Genomic DNA, 18734 nt, shown 5'->3' with positions numbered 1-18734 from the left:
CACAATAATGTTAATAAGCATCTTGTAAGGACTTACAAGGGCCTTATTACTTGTTAATTAATGGTTATTACAAGGACCTTAATATAAAGCGTTACCAAAATGTCTTCTAAATTGAACAATTTCTCTCAGGTGAACCTCAGCTTTCACTCATGAGAAGGCTGTGTGACGCATTAGTTGATACCGATGATAAACCACTTCTCTACACTTCAGTTTTTTCTGTAAGTCGCTTTGGATAAAAGCGTCTGCTAAATGACTAAATGTAAATGTAATATTGTTTACAGCTGTGTACAGCTCGACCCAAACGGACTTTATGTTTGTTGTACATGGGTAAAGGTTTTTTTTTTCCTTTTGCACAATGCTGTAAACCAGGGATTCCCAAAGTGTGGTGCGTGGACCCCTGGGGGTGCATGAGCTGCTCCTAGGGGGTGCGTGAGATGAAAAATGTAATGGCAGTCTGATAATTACACAATTATATTTTTTCCCCACACACATGTTCATTTTTGCATCTATTTTTGGTTGTTTTGTGTCTTTTTCGGTCATTTTTACATGTATTTTTGGTCAATTAGTGTCTAATTTGATAATTTTGTGTCATTTTGTGTCATTTTTGCATCTATTTTTGGTTGTTTTGTGTCTTTTTCAGTCATTTTTACATGTATTTTTGGTCAATAAGTCTCTATTTTGATAATTTTGTGTCATTTTTGCATATATTTTTGGTTGTTTTGTGTCTTTTTCAGTCATTTTTACATGTATTTTTGGTCAATTAGTGTCTATTTTGGTTGTTTTGTGTCTTTTTCAGTCATTTTTACATGTATTTTTGGTCAATTAGTCTCTATTTTGATAATTTTGTGTCATTTTTGCATATATTTTTGGTTGTTTTGTGTCTTTTTCAGTCATTTTTACATGTATTTTTGGTCAATTTCAAAATGCACTGCATCTTAAAATGAAGCGTAGAAGAAGTTATCTTCTTCCATTTTTCCAACCTGTGTTATAATGACGGGTTGTTTAGCTCCACGCTCATTTAAACTTGCTGCAATTTTTGTTCAACACAGCTCAAAATATTATAACATTTTCCTAACTTATGTGCTTTCTGCCTCTGATCCTGAGCCTGTCATCATTTGATTGGATGGACTGGGAGTGTGTCAACCCGGTTCGGACATAAAAGGGGGTGCACGGCTAAAAAAGTTTGGGAAATGCTGCTGTAAACAAATTAGAATTAAAGAGAGCATATGCAATAAAATGTGAAATATACATATTCAGTGTGTTGTAGTCAGATACCTCACTAAATACAGTAATGTGTAACTTTACTGTAGTTATCAAATGGCTGTGTAAATAGTATAAAGTCTGTCTGGAGCATTTTTCAGGTCACCAAGATCTGACTTTTTTGCATTGCAAAACATTTACAATGACAATAAACTGTCATAATGAAAACATGACAGAGCCATTTGACTATCTGGTTCATAATCATGTTGTCAGGACTTTTCAATCTGACACACTGTGGTCTGTCGGTGAGGAAGCTGGACAGTTATACAGACACAAGCGGCAAGTGAAAACACCTGTTGGGCAGGTTAGGAGGTGCAGGGGCTCCAAACTTTAACATACAAAGTATATGATCACTGAATGCAATATAATGCATTATTACTGATTTCGCTTAGTTAACCCTTTATCAGGCGAAGAACCGTATTTGGCAACTTCAGCGGATATCAAAAATAAAAAATAAAAACATTTAGAGAATTTTTTTTTAAATTTAATAGATTAAAGTGGCAGATCTACAAGAAAAAAAAAGTCGCAGATTTAAGAGATTTGAAGTGTCAAATCTGCGCGAAAAAAGTCGCAGATTCACCACTTTAAATCTCGTAAATCTGCGACTTTTTTCGCGCAGATTTGACACTTCAAATCTCTTAAATCTGCGACTTTTTTTCTTGTAGATTTGCCACTTTAAATCTCGTAAATCTGCAACTTTTTTTCTTGCAGATTCTCCACTTTAAATCTCGTAAATCTGCAACTTTTTTCGCGCAGATTTGCCACTGTAAATTTCTTAAATCTGCGACTTTTTTTCTTGTAGATTTGCCATTTTAAATCTCATAAATCTGCGACTTTTTTTCTTGTAGATTTGCCATTTTAAATCTCGTAAATCTGCGACTTTTTTCTTGTAGATTTGCCACTTTAATCTAGTAAATCTGCGACTTTTTTTCTTGTAGATTTGCCATTTTAAATCTCGTAAATCTGCAACTTTTTTCTTGTAGATTTGCCACTTTAATCTAGTAAATCTGCGACTTTTTTTCTTGTAGATTTGCCACTTTAAATCTCGTAAATCTGAGACTTTTTTCGCGCAGATTTGCCACTTTAGTCTAGTAAATTTGCAACTTTTTTCTTGACCCCATTTTGATATCCACTGAAGTTACCAAATATAGTTCTTCGCCTGATAAAGGGTTAAACAGTTAATTGAGCATATTTGTGGCTTTTATTCCCATAAATAGTAAAATTTTATTTCCGATTTCATGATTTTTGGGCTCAATATGTTAATAAAGCGGGTGAAAAAATAATAGATCATGTTGAAGTTGTGCTGTGAAAATACCAAATACCAAACATGGGTATAGTAAATTATATTATATTATGTGGTATATAAAGGGCAAATATGCTCAGAGCCCAGCGGGTTAAAATGACAGGAGAAAATATGACCCACACATGTAAAACAGGTGTGTTATCAAAGGCAAATTCTGTTTGCCAAGAGAGCATAGTCAACAAGTCAGTCCACAGGGAGAGGCAGAGAGAAAAGGGAAGCTGGCAAAGAGTGACGCTTTATTTTATGATGCGTGGGTTTATGACGTTGGTAACTTTCAGTAAGACATTGTTAGAGGATTAACTTCTTCACTGTGGAGTTTATTTAGGTGATCTGGACCTCTGTCAGGGGTCACACAAGGTGAATCTGAGAGGTCATGATGATATACACACATATTTGCAGTGGTGAATATAAAAAAAGAATTGGCAAATAATTGGAATTTCTGGCCTTGAACAGAAAGCATTTTTGGCAAAACCATAATACCTATCATTGATCCGACTTCACTTTGAGCGTCCTGAGTTCTTCCTGAACAGCTACATATGTTTTTTATGAAGAAAAATGAAGAAATAGCTTTGTAAGAGCGATCTGAAAAACTGTTAAATATGCTTTTCTACAGAAATCTTCTTGCGTTTTTAATATGGGAGCCAATGAGGCTGTTGGTGCATGTTGGTGGTGCATCTGTGCGTCCTACGCCCAAACTATAACTCTGACAGCTTTACCAGAGGATTGTGAGGGAGAAGACTAATTTTCCTACGTTTCTATGAATAAATTATTTCTGTAGAGTGGAATTTGCGGCCTGGAGCGCAGTTTTCAAATTTATTTTTTGACAGTTTTACCTCTCCCTCTACACTCTGGCGATGATGTCACACACTGTGGCACGAACATTCCGTGCAATACACACCCATTATAATCTCAGAATTTCTCCAAAAATGATCATGGTCATTGAACAGGGATTGATAAAAAACTATATGACCTATCGAAACGTGGATTAATACACCGATACACAAGACTTGTGTCTACTGTTTAAAGTTTAAATGGAGTCTCTAGGTGAAATTATGCCGGAGGAGTAGACGTTTAAAAATATCCAATTATTGTTCTTTTTCGCTCATTTCTTTTTTGGCCGTCCCATTCACTTCAATGCAAAATTTACCTTGCGAAAAATTCATATTCCGTAGAGAAAAATAATAGCACACCAATCCCGATCAAACCACACATTTTGATATATATATATATATATATATATATATATATATATATATATATATATATATATATATATATATATATATATATATACAAACTAGTAGCGGGATGAAATTGATTCCGGAAGAGGAAGAAGAAAAATCCACAGCATAACAGTAGTGCTCGGTGCGATTGCCCCGTGGCCCTAATAATAATCTAATAATATATTTGTGTAGGGCCTTTCTGCAAAATGATTACTTTTACTTTTGATACTTTAAGTACATTGTGATGCTGATACTTTTGAAGGACTTTTACTTGAGGTGGAGTAATTTCACAGCGTGGTATAACAATTTTTTCTTGAGTAATATATATTTGTGACCTTTCTGCTGCCTTGTAGAACACTAGATAGATTGATATACGCAAATAAAATGATAAATTATAATACAGTCTCCGTAGTGTCCATAAATGCATCATGACTCAGCATGCAAATCATAGTTTTCATGACTGCATCATCCAAACTGGTGACATAAATTACTATCACTCCATGACAACAAGCAGTAAAACTACTGTATTAAAGTGGCCTGTAGAGTAAAATACATTAATGTAAGAGGTGTCCTCTCAGAGAGACGGGGATTAAACAGAAACTCTTCATTCTATTTAGTTCAGAAAATGTACTTAAACTATGATAAGTAATGATATGCAGTCTGGGCCCTGTCAGTGTTAATATCATATATTATCCTTTGTTCGTTTGTTTGCAGTCAAATGTAACTGAGCGAAGTTGAGCACATTTTAATGAAATATTCAAAATGTATCTGCACTGCAGGAAATACTGGGAAACTGGAATGGACCTTTTGTTGGACCACAAATAGAAGTGAATGTTCAGGGGCATCTCAGACACACTGACTTCACAGTTTGATTTAAAATCCGGATGCCTGAAGAGTAAAGATGAGACTGGTAGAGAATGCTTTTGTCCTTTAGATACTTAACGCTCATTCTAATTCAGTTTTTTCCTCTTCAGTACGTCCATCCTGTCCTTGACTGCTGCTTTCTGAAAGCAAAGTGGAATCCAGTTTTTTAATGACGTCAGTTTCTTTATTGTTGGAGCATCTTTCACTCAAACATGCAGCCTTAGTGAACCTGCATGGAACAAACCCCTGTGATGACACTGACAACAGGGAGAGGCTCGTGTTTCTCATGTTTCTGTGCAGATATGTCTCGGTTCTGCAGAAATCAGGACAAAATGAAAATTCTGGTGTAATCTCCTCGTCTAATGAATAGTTATTATTCTTTTTCATAAGAAGAAAATGTCCCCAAATCCTCCTTTTTATTTCACGGCTATTTAAATTCTCTCATATTTGTGTTAAAGATGCACATGCACACACACACACACACACACACACACACCCGTTGGCTCTTCCTCTCCCCACTGAGTGAGAGCGGACAGAAGACACTCTGCTGTCTGAATGTTTATGCCAAACTATTTCTGTGTACAATATCCATAACTGTATAACATTTATTAAGACAGAGGAGATTGGGTGTCACAGCAGCTTGTAGTCAGACAATAATAATGGATGGGTGCGTTCATGTCACATGTTTTGAGTCTCTTTGTGTGTTTTTTTAAGCCTCTTTGTGGTTGTTTTGAGTCTTTCTAGTTGTTTTGTGTCTCTTTGTGGTTGTTTGCAGTCTTTTTGGCTGTTTTACATTTACATTTAGTTATTTAGCAGACACTTTTATCCAAAGCAACTTACAGGAAAAAAGGGGAACAATCAAGGTATAGTGCAAGTTCTGTGTCTCTTTGTGGTTGTTTTTTGTCTCTTTGTAGTTGTTTTTTTGTCTTTTTGTGTTTTTTTTGTCATTCTAGTTGTTTTGTGTCTCTTTGCGGTCATTTTATGTCTATTTATGGTTGTTCCATGTCACAATGTGGTTGTTTTGAGTCTTTTTGTGGTTGTTTTGTGTATTTTTGTGGTTGTTTTGAGTCTTTTTGTGGTTGTTTTTAGCCTCTTTGTGGTTGTTTTGAGTCATTCTAGTTGTTTTGTGTCTCTTTGTGGTTGTCCTGTGTCACAATGTAGTTGTTTTGAGTCTTTTTAATTGTTGTTTGTCTCTTTGTGGTTCGTTTGTGTCTCTTTGTGGTTGTTTTGAGTCATTCTAGTTGTTTTGTGTCTATTTGTGGTTGTTTTGTGTCTCTGTGTGGTTATTTTAAGTATTTTTAGTTGTTTTATGTCTCTTTGAGGTTGTTTTGAGTCTTTTTAGTAGTTTTGTGTCTCTTTGTGGTCGTTTTGTGTCTCCTGAGGCCGTAGCACATCTCAAAAAGACTGCTGTTGTTGTTTATTTACTGTCCAACAAGAAATGTTTACAGTCACTTCAGACAGAGTCTCTACCCCTTGGGCCCCCGAGGCCTGTTCCAATAGGCCCATTCAATAATCCATCTATACCAGAGGAGAAAATAAATGTGACCTCACCACATTCATTAAAACGATGCTCTGAGGAAAACTAATCCGTGTACAAAATATTATCCGATAGTTGTCGTGATGTTTCTCTCCAATGGCTCCAATGACCCGGATTGCAAAAAAACCTCCAAAACATTTCATCATTGTTGGGTGTAGGCGTGTATTTTTGGTGACTTTCATGTTTCCATTTTAAATGATGGATGATGTTTCTGGAGAAGTTCCTACATTAAAATGCTTTATGGCCCACAGATCATCCAAAAAAACACTAAACAGAAGTGTTTCTCTTGGTTCCTGAAGAGAAACTTGGCAATCATCTCATTATTTTATAAGGATTTATGGACACACTCATTAAAGATTTACATTGTTCCCTGCTGGGAAGATAATTTCACTCTCTTATTATCATTTCAGTTTGATGAGTTTGGAGCGCATCATTGGCTCCATTAAGATATCTGGCATGTTGACTGACAGCTCGCACGTCATTGCAGACATTTATTTTGAAACTATTTATATGCACCTCAATGTTCTCCACAGGTAGCTTGTGAGGGGGGCAACATTATCTTTCACCTTGAGTGTAAATAATTTATGCAGCAAATACCAACAATAAATATAAGGTTTCTGAATGTGCAATAAAGCAGTGGTTCCCAACCTTTTTCTTGAGGGAACCACATTTTTACCATTGTAAACTTTAGCAACCCCCCCATTGTCCATTGCTTCTATGAAGCCGAACTCAATTGCTAGGTGAGGTTACCGCTTTGTGAGGTTACCGCTTTGTGAGGTTACCGCAAGGCGAGGTTACCGCTAGGTGAAGTTACCTCTAGGTGAGGTTACCGCTAGGTTTGGCTACCTCTCGGTGAGGTTACCGCTAGGTGAGGTTGCCGCCAGGCGAGGTTACCGCTAGGGGAGGTTACCACTAGGTGAAGTTACCGCTAGGTGAGGTTACCACCAGGTGAGGTTACCGCTAGGTGACGTTACCGCTAGGTGAGGTTATCACTAGGTGAGGTTACCTCTAGGTGAGGTTAACGCTAGGGGAGGTTACTGCTAGGGGAGGTTACCACTAGGTGAAGTTACCGCTAGGTGAGGTTACCTCTAGGTGAGGTTACCACCAGGTGAGGTTACCGCTAGGTGACGTTACCGCTAGGTGAGGTTATCACTAGGTGAGGTTACCTCTAGGTGAGGTTACCTGTTTATACTGCAGGAGGGATATTACACATGTCCTTATTCTCGCGATATAGCCTTTATTTTTAAACTTTTCTTTTAGTGATTTTTCTATTTAAATAAATGAATAAGCATTTAATGTAGCCCTTATTTAGTTGTTTTTGTCCCACTAATGAATGAAATGCTGACTCATCTATATTTAACACATTAGATTTAATATTCAAAGTTTCATGAGTTTTGGGGTATGTTCAGGCAGTGAAAAATGCGATCATTTGGGACTAAGAATAAAAATGAAAATAAATAATCATTTGAAATACAATAGGGACCTCGCAGGTCGTTGCCTGCTCGGGCCCTAATTAATATCCATGTTTATTTTGAGTAATAAGGCTACACGGTGGTGTCTCCGGGTCCTCCAGGTTCCCCCCGCAGTCCAAAGACATGCAGCTTAGGTTTAATTGGTGACTCCACATTGCCCGTAGGAATGTATGAGAGCGTGAATGATGTCAAAGTTCAGATAAGTGTTACAAGTAGGATCAGGAATCAGAAAATGTGCATATTAAACCCAAAATGTTTGCTGTAAAGACACCCAAGTCATACTATTATTTGGACTGAGATGCAATGTAAAATGTAACTAAGTATATTTACTCAAGTACAGTACTTAACCCTCTGGAGTCCAGAAGTTTCCATGTCCAATTTAGTGCATCAACCCTTTTTCAGCAAAGGTAAAAAAAAAAAAACAACTCGACCAAGATTATGTTTTTGCAGAGGTTTTTCAAATTTTGCAGTTTGCATTGATCATTTTTAATGCAATATTTTGTCTTTAATTTTTTTGTGTGGTTTTTGACAATTTTTTTGTGTTTTTGTGTTTTTTATGTGTGTTTTTATGTGTGTTTTTTGTCATTTTTGTGTGTTTTTGTATTTTTTGTAATTTTATTATTCATTATTTTTTCTGCTGTTTTTGTGTGTATAAATGGATTTTTTTTTAATTGTGCATTTCCATAGACACGTGTCTTTTGTTTGTATTTTCGGTATTTTTGGCAGCTTTATACTTAAATGTAAACTTAAAATAAAATGAAAAATCTGATTGATAGCCAAGTTTGTGTGGAGAAACACATGCCACATTTGAACCAAAATCTCCTGGACTTCAGAGGTTTAATAATAAATGCCAAATAGCAGAAATGTATGTATGTAATGTGTATAGAACGTATGTCTTATGGTGTTTATGGACGAACACAGGAATGTGGAATCTGACTTCTGACCTGAAATTCCACAGGATTTACCCAATACGAGTGAAAAGCTCAAACATTAACTTTCATCCCAGATGAAGGTTATTCTGACATCCATCAAAGCTTTCAAAAGCCTTTATGAGTCACCTGCTGGTAGTAAAGCAGAGCATTAAAACGTGAGGTAAAGCACATACATGCTGCCACTGGAGGAGTCCATGCTCAGAAAACAAGGACAGCTTCTGTGCATTGTTTTCCTTAACATGATGTGAAATAAATGAGCCATCTCTTCACACTGACAGAAACCATCTGACCAGAGAAAAACACACAAACGGCATGTTTGCCACATTGCAGAACTTCTGCAGGGAGCTGAAGTGTTTTTCAGTTTTCCCACAGTATTTTTTTTTCTTTATATGAATTATGATCGTTAGAACTCTTTCTTTTCCACAGCCTGCTGCAGCCACTTCACATATGTGCACCATGCATCATTCTCTCAGTGTATTATCTTATCTGGGAGCAGCGTGTCAGCTCCATATCTGAAGAGAAACAGATTTTTATTGCATGTAACTGCACTGTTGACATGTGAATGTCTACTGTATATGGTGTTCTATATGGTCTGAAGCAGTCATAAAAAAACATCACAGGTTAATGGTTCGCATGTGTATTTTGTTGGACTGTTTATGTAAATATGTATGTTATGTATGCACACCCTGCATAGGCTAAATATATGACACGTTGCTATGTTATTATTACTACTACTACTACTACTACTACTACTATTATTATTATATACATATACTGTTGCTGCCATTACTATTATTTCTATATACTGTGGTATACTATTATTATTATACAGGCCTTATAAGGGCCACGGGGCAATCGCACCGAGCACTATTGTTATACTGTGGATTTTTTCTTCTTCCTCTTCCGGACGCAATTTCGTCCCGCTACTGATATATCAAAACGTGCGGTTTGATCGGGATCGGTGTGCTATTACTTTTCTCTATGGAAAACGAATTTTTCGTGACATAAGTCGCAAAAAACTGCCCAAAACTTTGCATTGAAGTGAATGGGACGGCCGAAAAAAAATGAGCGAAAAAGAACAATAATTGGAGATTTTTAAACGTCTACTTCTCCGGCATAATTTCACCTAGAGACTCCATTTAAACTTTAAACAGTAGACACAAGTCTTGTGTATCGGTGTATTAATCCACGTTTCGATGGGTCATATAGTTTTTTATCAATCCCTGTTCAATGACCATGATCATTTTTGGAGAAATTCTGAGATTATAATGGGTGTGTATTGCACGGAATGTTCGTGTCACAGTGTGTGACATCATCGCCAGGGTGTAGAGGGAGAGAAAAATTGTCAAAAAATAAATTTGAAAACTGCGCTCCAGGCCGCAAAGTCCACTCTACAGAGATAATTTATACATAGAAACGTAGGAAAATTAGTCTTCTCTCTCACAATCCTCTGGTAAAGCTGTCAGAGTTATAGTTTGGGCGTAGGACGCACAGATGCTCCACCAACACCACCAACAGCCTCATTGGCTCCCATATTAAAAACGCAGGAAGATTTCTGAAAAAGGGAGATGTAACAGTTTTTTTAGATCGCTCTAACAAAGCAATTTTTTCATTTTTCTTTAAAAAAATCACATGTAGACGTTCAGGAAGAACTCAGGACGCTCAAAGTGAAGTCGGATCAATGATAGGTATTATGGTTTTGCCAAAAATGCTTTCTGTTCAAGGCCAGAAATTCCATTCTGTCCACCTCTGGCTGCTGTCACTCTTCTGGAACATTTGACAGTTGGTGGCAGTTAATTCTGTTGATTGCTTTGATCTGATTGCCTTTGATCTTTGATATGATTACAGTTACAGATACACACACAAACACTTGCGTGTAAGCGTGCACACTCCTCCAGATAAACGTGCTTCAAACACACACACACACACACACACACACATCTTGAGGTTAAAGGGCATAGGTTGCTGTATAAATAAATACTTGAAAAGGAATGCTTGTTGTAGGTGTGCTCCTTGTATATAATATAGTATCATAACATTACTAGTATTAATTGTTTGAAATCTCTGAAGAATCTCATCATAGTGTACACACACCGGCAGTAGCCCCCGTGGCCCTTTCACAATTTCCCCAGAGGAAATTTTCTAGTTTAGACTTATTAGGCTGTTTAATTTTAATTTTAGGCTCAATATAAGGTTTGCAGCTCCATTCCGCAATTTTTTCTTTTTTTTTGGCCAACAGTGGCTCTTCAGTTAGTAAAGGTTGCCCACCCCACAAATTAAAGCATTGCTATTTGTTCCCTATACTCTTCCCTCTTTTTAAAGTATCGCATCACTCAAAAACATGCATTGTAGAAATCTGACAGGCTAAAAATGGGGCAACACCGTACCATAGAGGGTTAAACAGATTTATTTATTTTCTTTTACACTGTAGTTCCTTTCCAACACTGCTTTTTTTTCTCCATAAGCAGCTCAGAGTACAAGAATACCCTTAGACACACAGTAAATGCAACAACATTGCAGTCATCGTTCTGAAATAATAAATAAATGGTATAACAAAAGCCCTTTGGAACATATTTGTTCATCACAAATAGACTATAGAAATATTACAAAGGCTCAGAGGACGGATACAGGAGCCTCCTTTCACTTTTTCTTTGTAGCGACGTGTTTACGCCCTCAGCTAATGACGTTAACACAGGGTCCTCCACTGGATACTGGTTGGTTGTTCAAGGTAAAGAACAAGTGGGAGGAGAAGGAGGAGGAGGAGGAGGAGGAGGTTTCAAGGTAGTCCATGGGCCAATTGTGGCCCTCGTGACGATATTTTGTGGCCCCCACCTTGATATGTCTTTTTTGGTAATTTTGTGTCTTTTTTAAGTAATTTAGTTTTTTTCCTGTCATTTTGTGTCTTGTTTTGGTAATTTTGTGTCTTTTTTAAGTAATTTTGTATCTTTTTTGGTCATTTTGTGTCTTTTTTTTAGTAATTTTGTGTCTTTTTTGGTCATTTTGTGTCTTTTTTTTTGTTTTTTGCAATTTTGTGTCTTTTTTTGGCCATTTTGTGTCTTTTTTAAGTAATTTTGTGGGGTTTTTTGGTCATTTTGTTTGTGTCTTTTTTTTTTAGTAATTTTGTGTCTTTTTTGGTCATTTTGTGTCTTTTTTTATTTTATTTTTTTAGCAATTTTGTGTCTTTTTTTTTGTCATTTTGTGTCTTTTTAAAGTAATTTTGTGTGTGGTTTTGGTCATTTTGTGTCTTTTTTTTAGTAATTTCGTTTCACTTTTTCTTTGTAGCGACGTGTTTACGCCCTCATCTAATGACGTTAACACACGCTCGTTCATTGGATACTTGTTGGTTGTTCAAGGTAAAGAGCGAGTGGGAGGAGGAGGAGAGGAGGAGGAGGTTCCAGGGTAGTCTCCACTCCACTCAGAGCGCAAAAACGCGCAGAGTCAGACAGGAGAGCAAACCAACCTGCAGCGGATTATCAACACTTTCTCACTTATTTGACATATTTTCCAGCCCTCCAGCCTTTTATTCCTCACCGCTCCACCCCTCTAAAGGATACTATGTTGGAGCCGAGCCTGTGCGTCCTGCTCTCCTGCCTGCTGCTGGAACCAGTGAGTACATTTACACACTTTTCTCATGACTTGAACTTTGGCTCGGTGTCAACAATGCGTCTGCTGCTCCACTATTCCGGCGTTGTAAGATAGATCACGTAGATGTTTCCATGTAATGTGTCATGTGTCATGTGTTGTCCCCTGGTTGGAGATAATGGTCACACTGGTGCGCTCATACACCAGTTTGGATGCAGGACGCACCAGTGAGCTCCAGTGTTTCCCAGTGAGAGGCGTGAGTCACTCACCAGTGGACAGAAAGCTTTAGTTAGGATGGAGACAGGAACAATAATATTTGGCTTTAGGTTTTTTATAAGCGTCATTGTTTTTCTTTTCTCATACAGTGATATATATATATATACATATATATATATACATGTATGTATGTATGTATGTATGTATATGTATATATGTATATATATATATATATATATATATGTATATGTATATATGTATATATATATATATATATATATATACATACATACATACATACATACATACATATGTATATATGTATGTAATATCAATACGTTAATATTAACACATACCACTGTATCAGAAAAGAAAAACAATGATAACAATCATATTTATACAATATTCTTGTCCTTTTGCACATTCTATTTATTTACATATTCTTATACTCTTATCTATTGTATGTATATCTTGTAGAGTCAAATATTTATATGCACATATAAGCATGTATATATGCATAATAATACATATAATATATCATATTATATCATATCTTGTATATATATATATATATATCTATTATAATATATATATACATATACAAACATATATATGTATATATATATATATTTATGTATATATATTTATACATGTTTACATATTATATATGATGTTATGTATGTATGCACACCCTAAATATATGACACATTGCTATGTTATTATTATTATTATTGTTATTATTATTATTATTATTACTATTATATACACATACTGTTGCTGCCATTACTATAATTACTATATACTGTTGTATACTACCATTATTATACTGGCCTTATTATTATTATTATTATTATTATTATATCTTATATACTATATATATACTGTACTATCATTATATACTGTCTAGTCACAATAACATTATTACCATCATATCATCAGTATAATTACCATCATCTCTCCACTGTATCTTACCTACCAACTTTCTTCTTTTTAAGTGTCCTTGTTCTATTCTGTGTTTTTTTCTATTATTGTTTTTATTTATTCTACCTCAGTATTTTATTCTATTGTATTTTATTGTACTTAAATACCGGCAATATTTTAATTTCAAAATTTCAGACAAATGTTGTCAGCACTTTGTAGAATAAAACAAAAATGTCCATTTTACTCAAACACATACCTATAAATAGTAAAAACCAGCAAAATTGATCATTTTTCAGCGGGCTCTTAATTTATTTTCCAGAGCTTTATATGCTAAAACAAATGTTATTTCAGCTTGGCCTTATTTCTAAAAAAAAAGTTCTTCTGCCATGCTTACAGCTGCAGGCTCAGCCTCTGCTCTGTGTTCGTCCCTTCAGGCTAAAACCTGCAGCTTTTAAAATGACATTTAGCACCAAAGCTAAACAGTGAGGCCTGATTGTTTTTCAGTGACACTCATGTGTTTTTATGTCCTGGTTGATCTCTTTTCATGACCGAGGTCAAGGTGAAGTAGCCTGTTGGCCTCATGGTAATGTCCTGTTACAGTGCTGAGACAGTCATTCCCCGGCTGCAATGATGGTGCAGAGATGCTTAGAGCACATGGGATTTTTTTAAAGCGTGTGGCAAACCAGGCGGCAACCACCAGGTCTGAGCAGGGAGGCAAACCAGGAAGTGCCTTAAGCTGCATTCTACCGAAAATTCCAGCAGGGGGCGCTAAGTTTAGCTGCAAAAGCATTTGGGTCCATTCATTTCAATGCAAAAGGAGAAAACTTCTCACTTGATTTATTACCTCTGAATTTAACACTTTGGTCTCAATCACTAGTAAAAAATCTTCTTCAAGACAATCTGATGTTAATAGTGTAAATAATGGCCCCATTTAGAAGAAAATAGAAGATAAAGAATCGTATGATTTGGGGCGGGGCTACCTTTGATTGACAGGTCACTGACAAGGCGAGCTGTCACCAGGAGAGAAGCAGAACAATGCGTATCCACGGCAACGTGTCAATAAAGTTATATATAACGTTATAAAAAAAAGGACGTTTAGCGGTTTGGTCTCATAACTTTGAGCCTTTCACTGTATTTTCACTTAATGCACAAGGTGATTTTTGACCCATGTTGTGCATTAGAAGGTGTTTATATGTTGTCACCAATTTAAAACCTGACAAAGAAGACACAAATATTAACTATCCTATTTTGTTAAACTGGTGTTTTTTGCCAATGGAAATTATTATTTGGTGGCTCTAATAAGTCTCAAATGTTAAAATATGTGATTTTCCAATGTAATCTGGTGGTTCTAACAACTCTTTTAAAGTTAAACCTTCAAAATAAGACAAACATAGTTACACATATACTCAAATTGATAATTTAGTGAATCACTTTTTGTATCACTACGCTTCTAATGCACAAGATCATTATTGAGCCATGTGTGTAAACTTGATGTGATAATACAAAAACTATTTTTCTTCATAAAGTATGAAAGGAAAATGGATATAATGATCTGTTGTATTAAAAAAAAAAAAGATATTCAAACACACAGCCATCATGAAATAACATGGGGAATGAATGCGGGTCATTTTTGATCTATGTTGTGCATTAGAAGGTGTTTATATGTTGAGCATCAAAGGGTTAAATATGTACACATTCTCTCCCGTGGGGGCATGCCCCCCGGTTCAGTGGTTTTAATTGTCGGTACCATGTAATTAATTACTTTGATCTGGATCTCCTTTTAACTTAATGCTAATCGTAATCAAGGATGAGGACTATTTCATAATAAAGGAAGCATCAGAGTTTTTTGCACACTGGTGGGGCTCCATGTTGTGCAGAATGGGCCCTTTTTATTTTTTCGCCCCTTCCCCTTATACCAGGGGTCTCAAACTCACGGCCCGCGGGCCAATTGTGGCCCTCGTGACGATATTTTGTGGGCCCCACCTTGATATGAAAGTTTAATGTGAGTTTTATATGAATGGTACTTTACCGTGTTGTTATCTCCCGTGTTGTTGTTACCAGAAGAAGTGGAAATGTTATGTAATTTAACTTCGTGTCTTTTAAAAAAAAAGTATTATTGTGTCTTTTTAAGTAATTTTGTGCCTTTTTATTGTAATTTTGTGTCTTTTTTGGTAATTTTGTGTCTTTTTTAAGTAATTTTGTGTTTTTTCATTCATTTTGTGTCTTTATTTTGGTCATTTTGTGTCTTTTTTTAAGTAATTTTGTGTCTTTTTTGGTCATTTGTGTCTTTTTTTTTTTTTTTTTACTAATTTTGTGTCTTTTTTAAGTAATTCAGTGTTTTTTCAGTCATTTTTGTGTCTTTTTTGGTCATTTTGTGTCTTTTTTTTAAATTTAGTGTCTTTTTTGGTCATTTGTGTCTTTTTTTTTAATTTTTACAAATTTTGTGTCTATTTTGTAAATAATTTAGTGTTTTTTCAGTCATTTTGTGTCTTTTTGGTAATTTTGTGTCTTTTTTAAGTAATTTAGTGTTTTTTTCAGTCATTTTGTGTCTTTTTTTGGTCATTTTGTGTCGTTTTTTTAGTCATTTTGTGTCGTTTTTTTAGTCATTTTGTGTCTTTTTGGTCATTTTGTGTCTTTTTTAAGTAATTTAGTGTTTTTTCTGTAATTTTGTGTCTTTCTCATTTAGTAATGTTGCATCTTTTTTTGGTCATTTTAATACTGCCTCCAGCGGCCCCCAGGTAATTTGAGTTCGAGACCCCTGATTTATACAGTCTGAGTCCACCTCTGCGTCGTGGAAATGTCCCCCTTTTATCTGTCCTCTCTGGTCTCTGTGTCCTCATCCTCAGAGAATATTGTATGATTCATGCTCAGCTGGAGGTCAGAGCCCCTTTTACATCTCTATCTTCACACGGTGATGGAAATGAAGGGAAAGATGTGTGTCATATGGCTGGTGGGGAAGGTAATAATGATGATCCTGATGCTGATGATGGAGTGTATGAAGTTTCCTCCTGGTACTCCACTCTGCTCTGCTTCAGGCATGGCTGATCCATCACTGACAACATATTGTCCAATCACAGAGCAGAGCGGCACCGTGGGTGAAGCAGCAGCAGACGTGCCGTGTAGCCCGAGGAGTGAGATAAATCATAAGTTAAATAAGGGAGTCACCTTGTGTGGGGTGTGAGGATATAGAGACTGGAATCATATGGCTAATAATAGACACGGACGTAGTAAGCAGCCTGATTAATGCCAGCAGAGAGGAGACTCATCCACATAAGTGGCAGCAATAAATCTTCCTGCAGAGCTTCTACATCACTGAGATGGTGACCTGCATGGATTCAGCCTCATGAACCGGCTGGAGATTCGCTCTAGGGCTGGGCGATATATGGAGGAAATATAAAATCTGACTACACGGTCGGCCATAAAAAAATAATACATGCAAGTATACAGTGATACAGGAATGCCTGGTACATCTAGAGGTACATTTGTTTGGACAAATATAATGATAACAAAAAAAATAGTTCATAAGTGTTTAACCCTCTATGATAGACATTATTCATTAGGGCCTCGGGGCAATCGCACCAAGCACTGGTCCCATACAGCAATAGCTGTAGGGACCAGTGCTGCTCTACTGTTATACTGTGGATTTCTTCTTCTTCCTCTTCCGGACGCAATTTCGTCCCGCTACTAGTCCTACAACTTGAAGGGTTGCAGGACAAATTATATATCAAAACGTGCGGTTTGATCGGGATCGGTGTGCTATTACTTTCCCGAATACTAATTTTTCGCGACGTAAAAAACTGCCCAAAATTTTGCATTGAAGTGAATGGGATGGCCGAAAAAAAAATGAGCGAAAAAGAACAATAATTGGAGATTTTTAAACGTCTACTTCTCCGGCATAATTTCACCTAGAGACTCCATTTAAACTTTAAACAGTAGACACAAGTCTTGTGTATTGGTGTATTAATCCACGATTCGATAGGTCATATAGTTTTTTATCAATCCCTGTTCAATGACCATGATCATTTCTGGAGAAATTCTGAGATTATAATGAGTGTGTATTGCACGGAATGTTCGTGTCACAGTGTGTGACATCATCGCCAGAGTGTAGAGGGAGAGAAAAAATTGTCAAAAAATAAATTTGAAAACTGCGCTCCAGGCCGCAAATTCCACTGTACAGGAATAATTTATACATAGAAACGTAGGAAAATTAGTCTTCTCACTCACAATCCTCTGGTAAAGCTGTCAGAGTTATAGTTTGGGCGTACGACGTGCAGATGCGGCACCAACACCACCAACAGCCTCATTGGCTCCCATATTAAAAACGCAGGAAGATTTCTGAAAAAGGGAGATGTAACAGTTTTTTAAGATCGCTCTAACAAAGCTATTTTTTCATTTTTCTTAAAAAAAAAACACATATGTAGACGTTCAGGAAGAATTCAGGACGCTCAAAGTGAAGTCGGATCAATGATAGCTATTATGGTTTTGCCAAAAATGCTTTCTGTTCAAGGACAGAAATTTCAGTCTGTCCACCTCTGGCTGCTGTCACTGTGCCGGAACAGGTGTCAGTTAATTCTGTTGATTGCTTTGATCTGATTGCCTTTGATCTTTGATGTGATTACAGTTACAGATGCATACACATGCTTCAAACACACACACACACACACACAGGTAACTTTATGCGATTTTTGCTACACACACACACACACAAATGTGCGCGTAAGCGGGCACACTCCTCCAGATACACGTTTCACACACTCACACACACTCACACACACACACACACACACACACACACACACACACACACACACACACACACACATTTTGAGGTTAAAGGGCATAGTTATAAATCTCTGAAGAATCTCATCATAGTGTACACACACCGGCAGTAGCCCCCGTGGCCCTTTCAGAATTTCCCCAGAGGAAATTTTCTAGTTATTTTTATCACCCAGCTTACCGTATCGCAATATATTGCAATATGTTGAATTGTAACTCCTGTATCAAGATATGTGTCGTATTTCCATATTCACCAAAACAAAATGTAGTGTTTAATCAATAAAGTATTGAATTTTGCACAACATTACATTGCTCCATCAGCAAACAAAATTTAATGGGACACCGACAAAATCCAGTGCATTGCTTGGAATCAATACCGTGAATATCAACAACCGTGAATAAGAACAGCTTCCTTTGAGTGAGTTTTGTAAGTGATTGCTGTGGGGTCCCCCCTCCAACCCTTTGGTTCTCTGGGCCTGGTACTCCTGTTCAGTCATCCATCCATGACTCCAGACATGCACATGCAAATCTGACGATTACAATAGTTGAATTACAGTGGAAAGATTGATTTGGTGTCTGCCTGGTGTGTCAGGTTGAGAGATGAATGGTAGCCCAGCTCATCTCATCTCTAGAAGACCCCGGACCCCC

At 36.6% G+C, this 18734-nt stretch overlaps 1 protein-coding gene across 1 annotated transcript in view; it reads left to right on the top strand.

Moving 5' to 3' along the window:
• Positions 1 to 11984: 11984 nt before the first annotated feature.
• The window catches only part of LOC131981050 (vasoactive intestinal polypeptide receptor-like), a 38870-nt gene continuing 32120 nt past the window's right edge, over positions 11985 to 18734 (top strand). Inside the window, exon 1 of the mRNA XM_059345340.1 lies at positions 11985 to 12197. Within this exon, the coding sequence (XP_059201323.1) occupies positions 12147 to 12197 (51 nt within the window). The 5' untranslated portion in view covers positions 11985 to 12146. The remainder of the gene's footprint in view (positions 12198 to 18734) is intronic.

This window comes from Centropristis striata, chromosome 11 (genome assembly GCF_030273125.1).
Source record: "Centropristis striata isolate RG_2023a ecotype Rhode Island chromosome 11, C.striata_1.0, whole genome shotgun sequence".
NCBI lineage: Eukaryota > Metazoa > Chordata > Actinopteri > Perciformes > Serranidae > Centropristis > Centropristis striata.
Note: the sequence above shows the minus strand (reverse complement) of the source record. Positions and strands in the feature narration are given on the sequence as shown.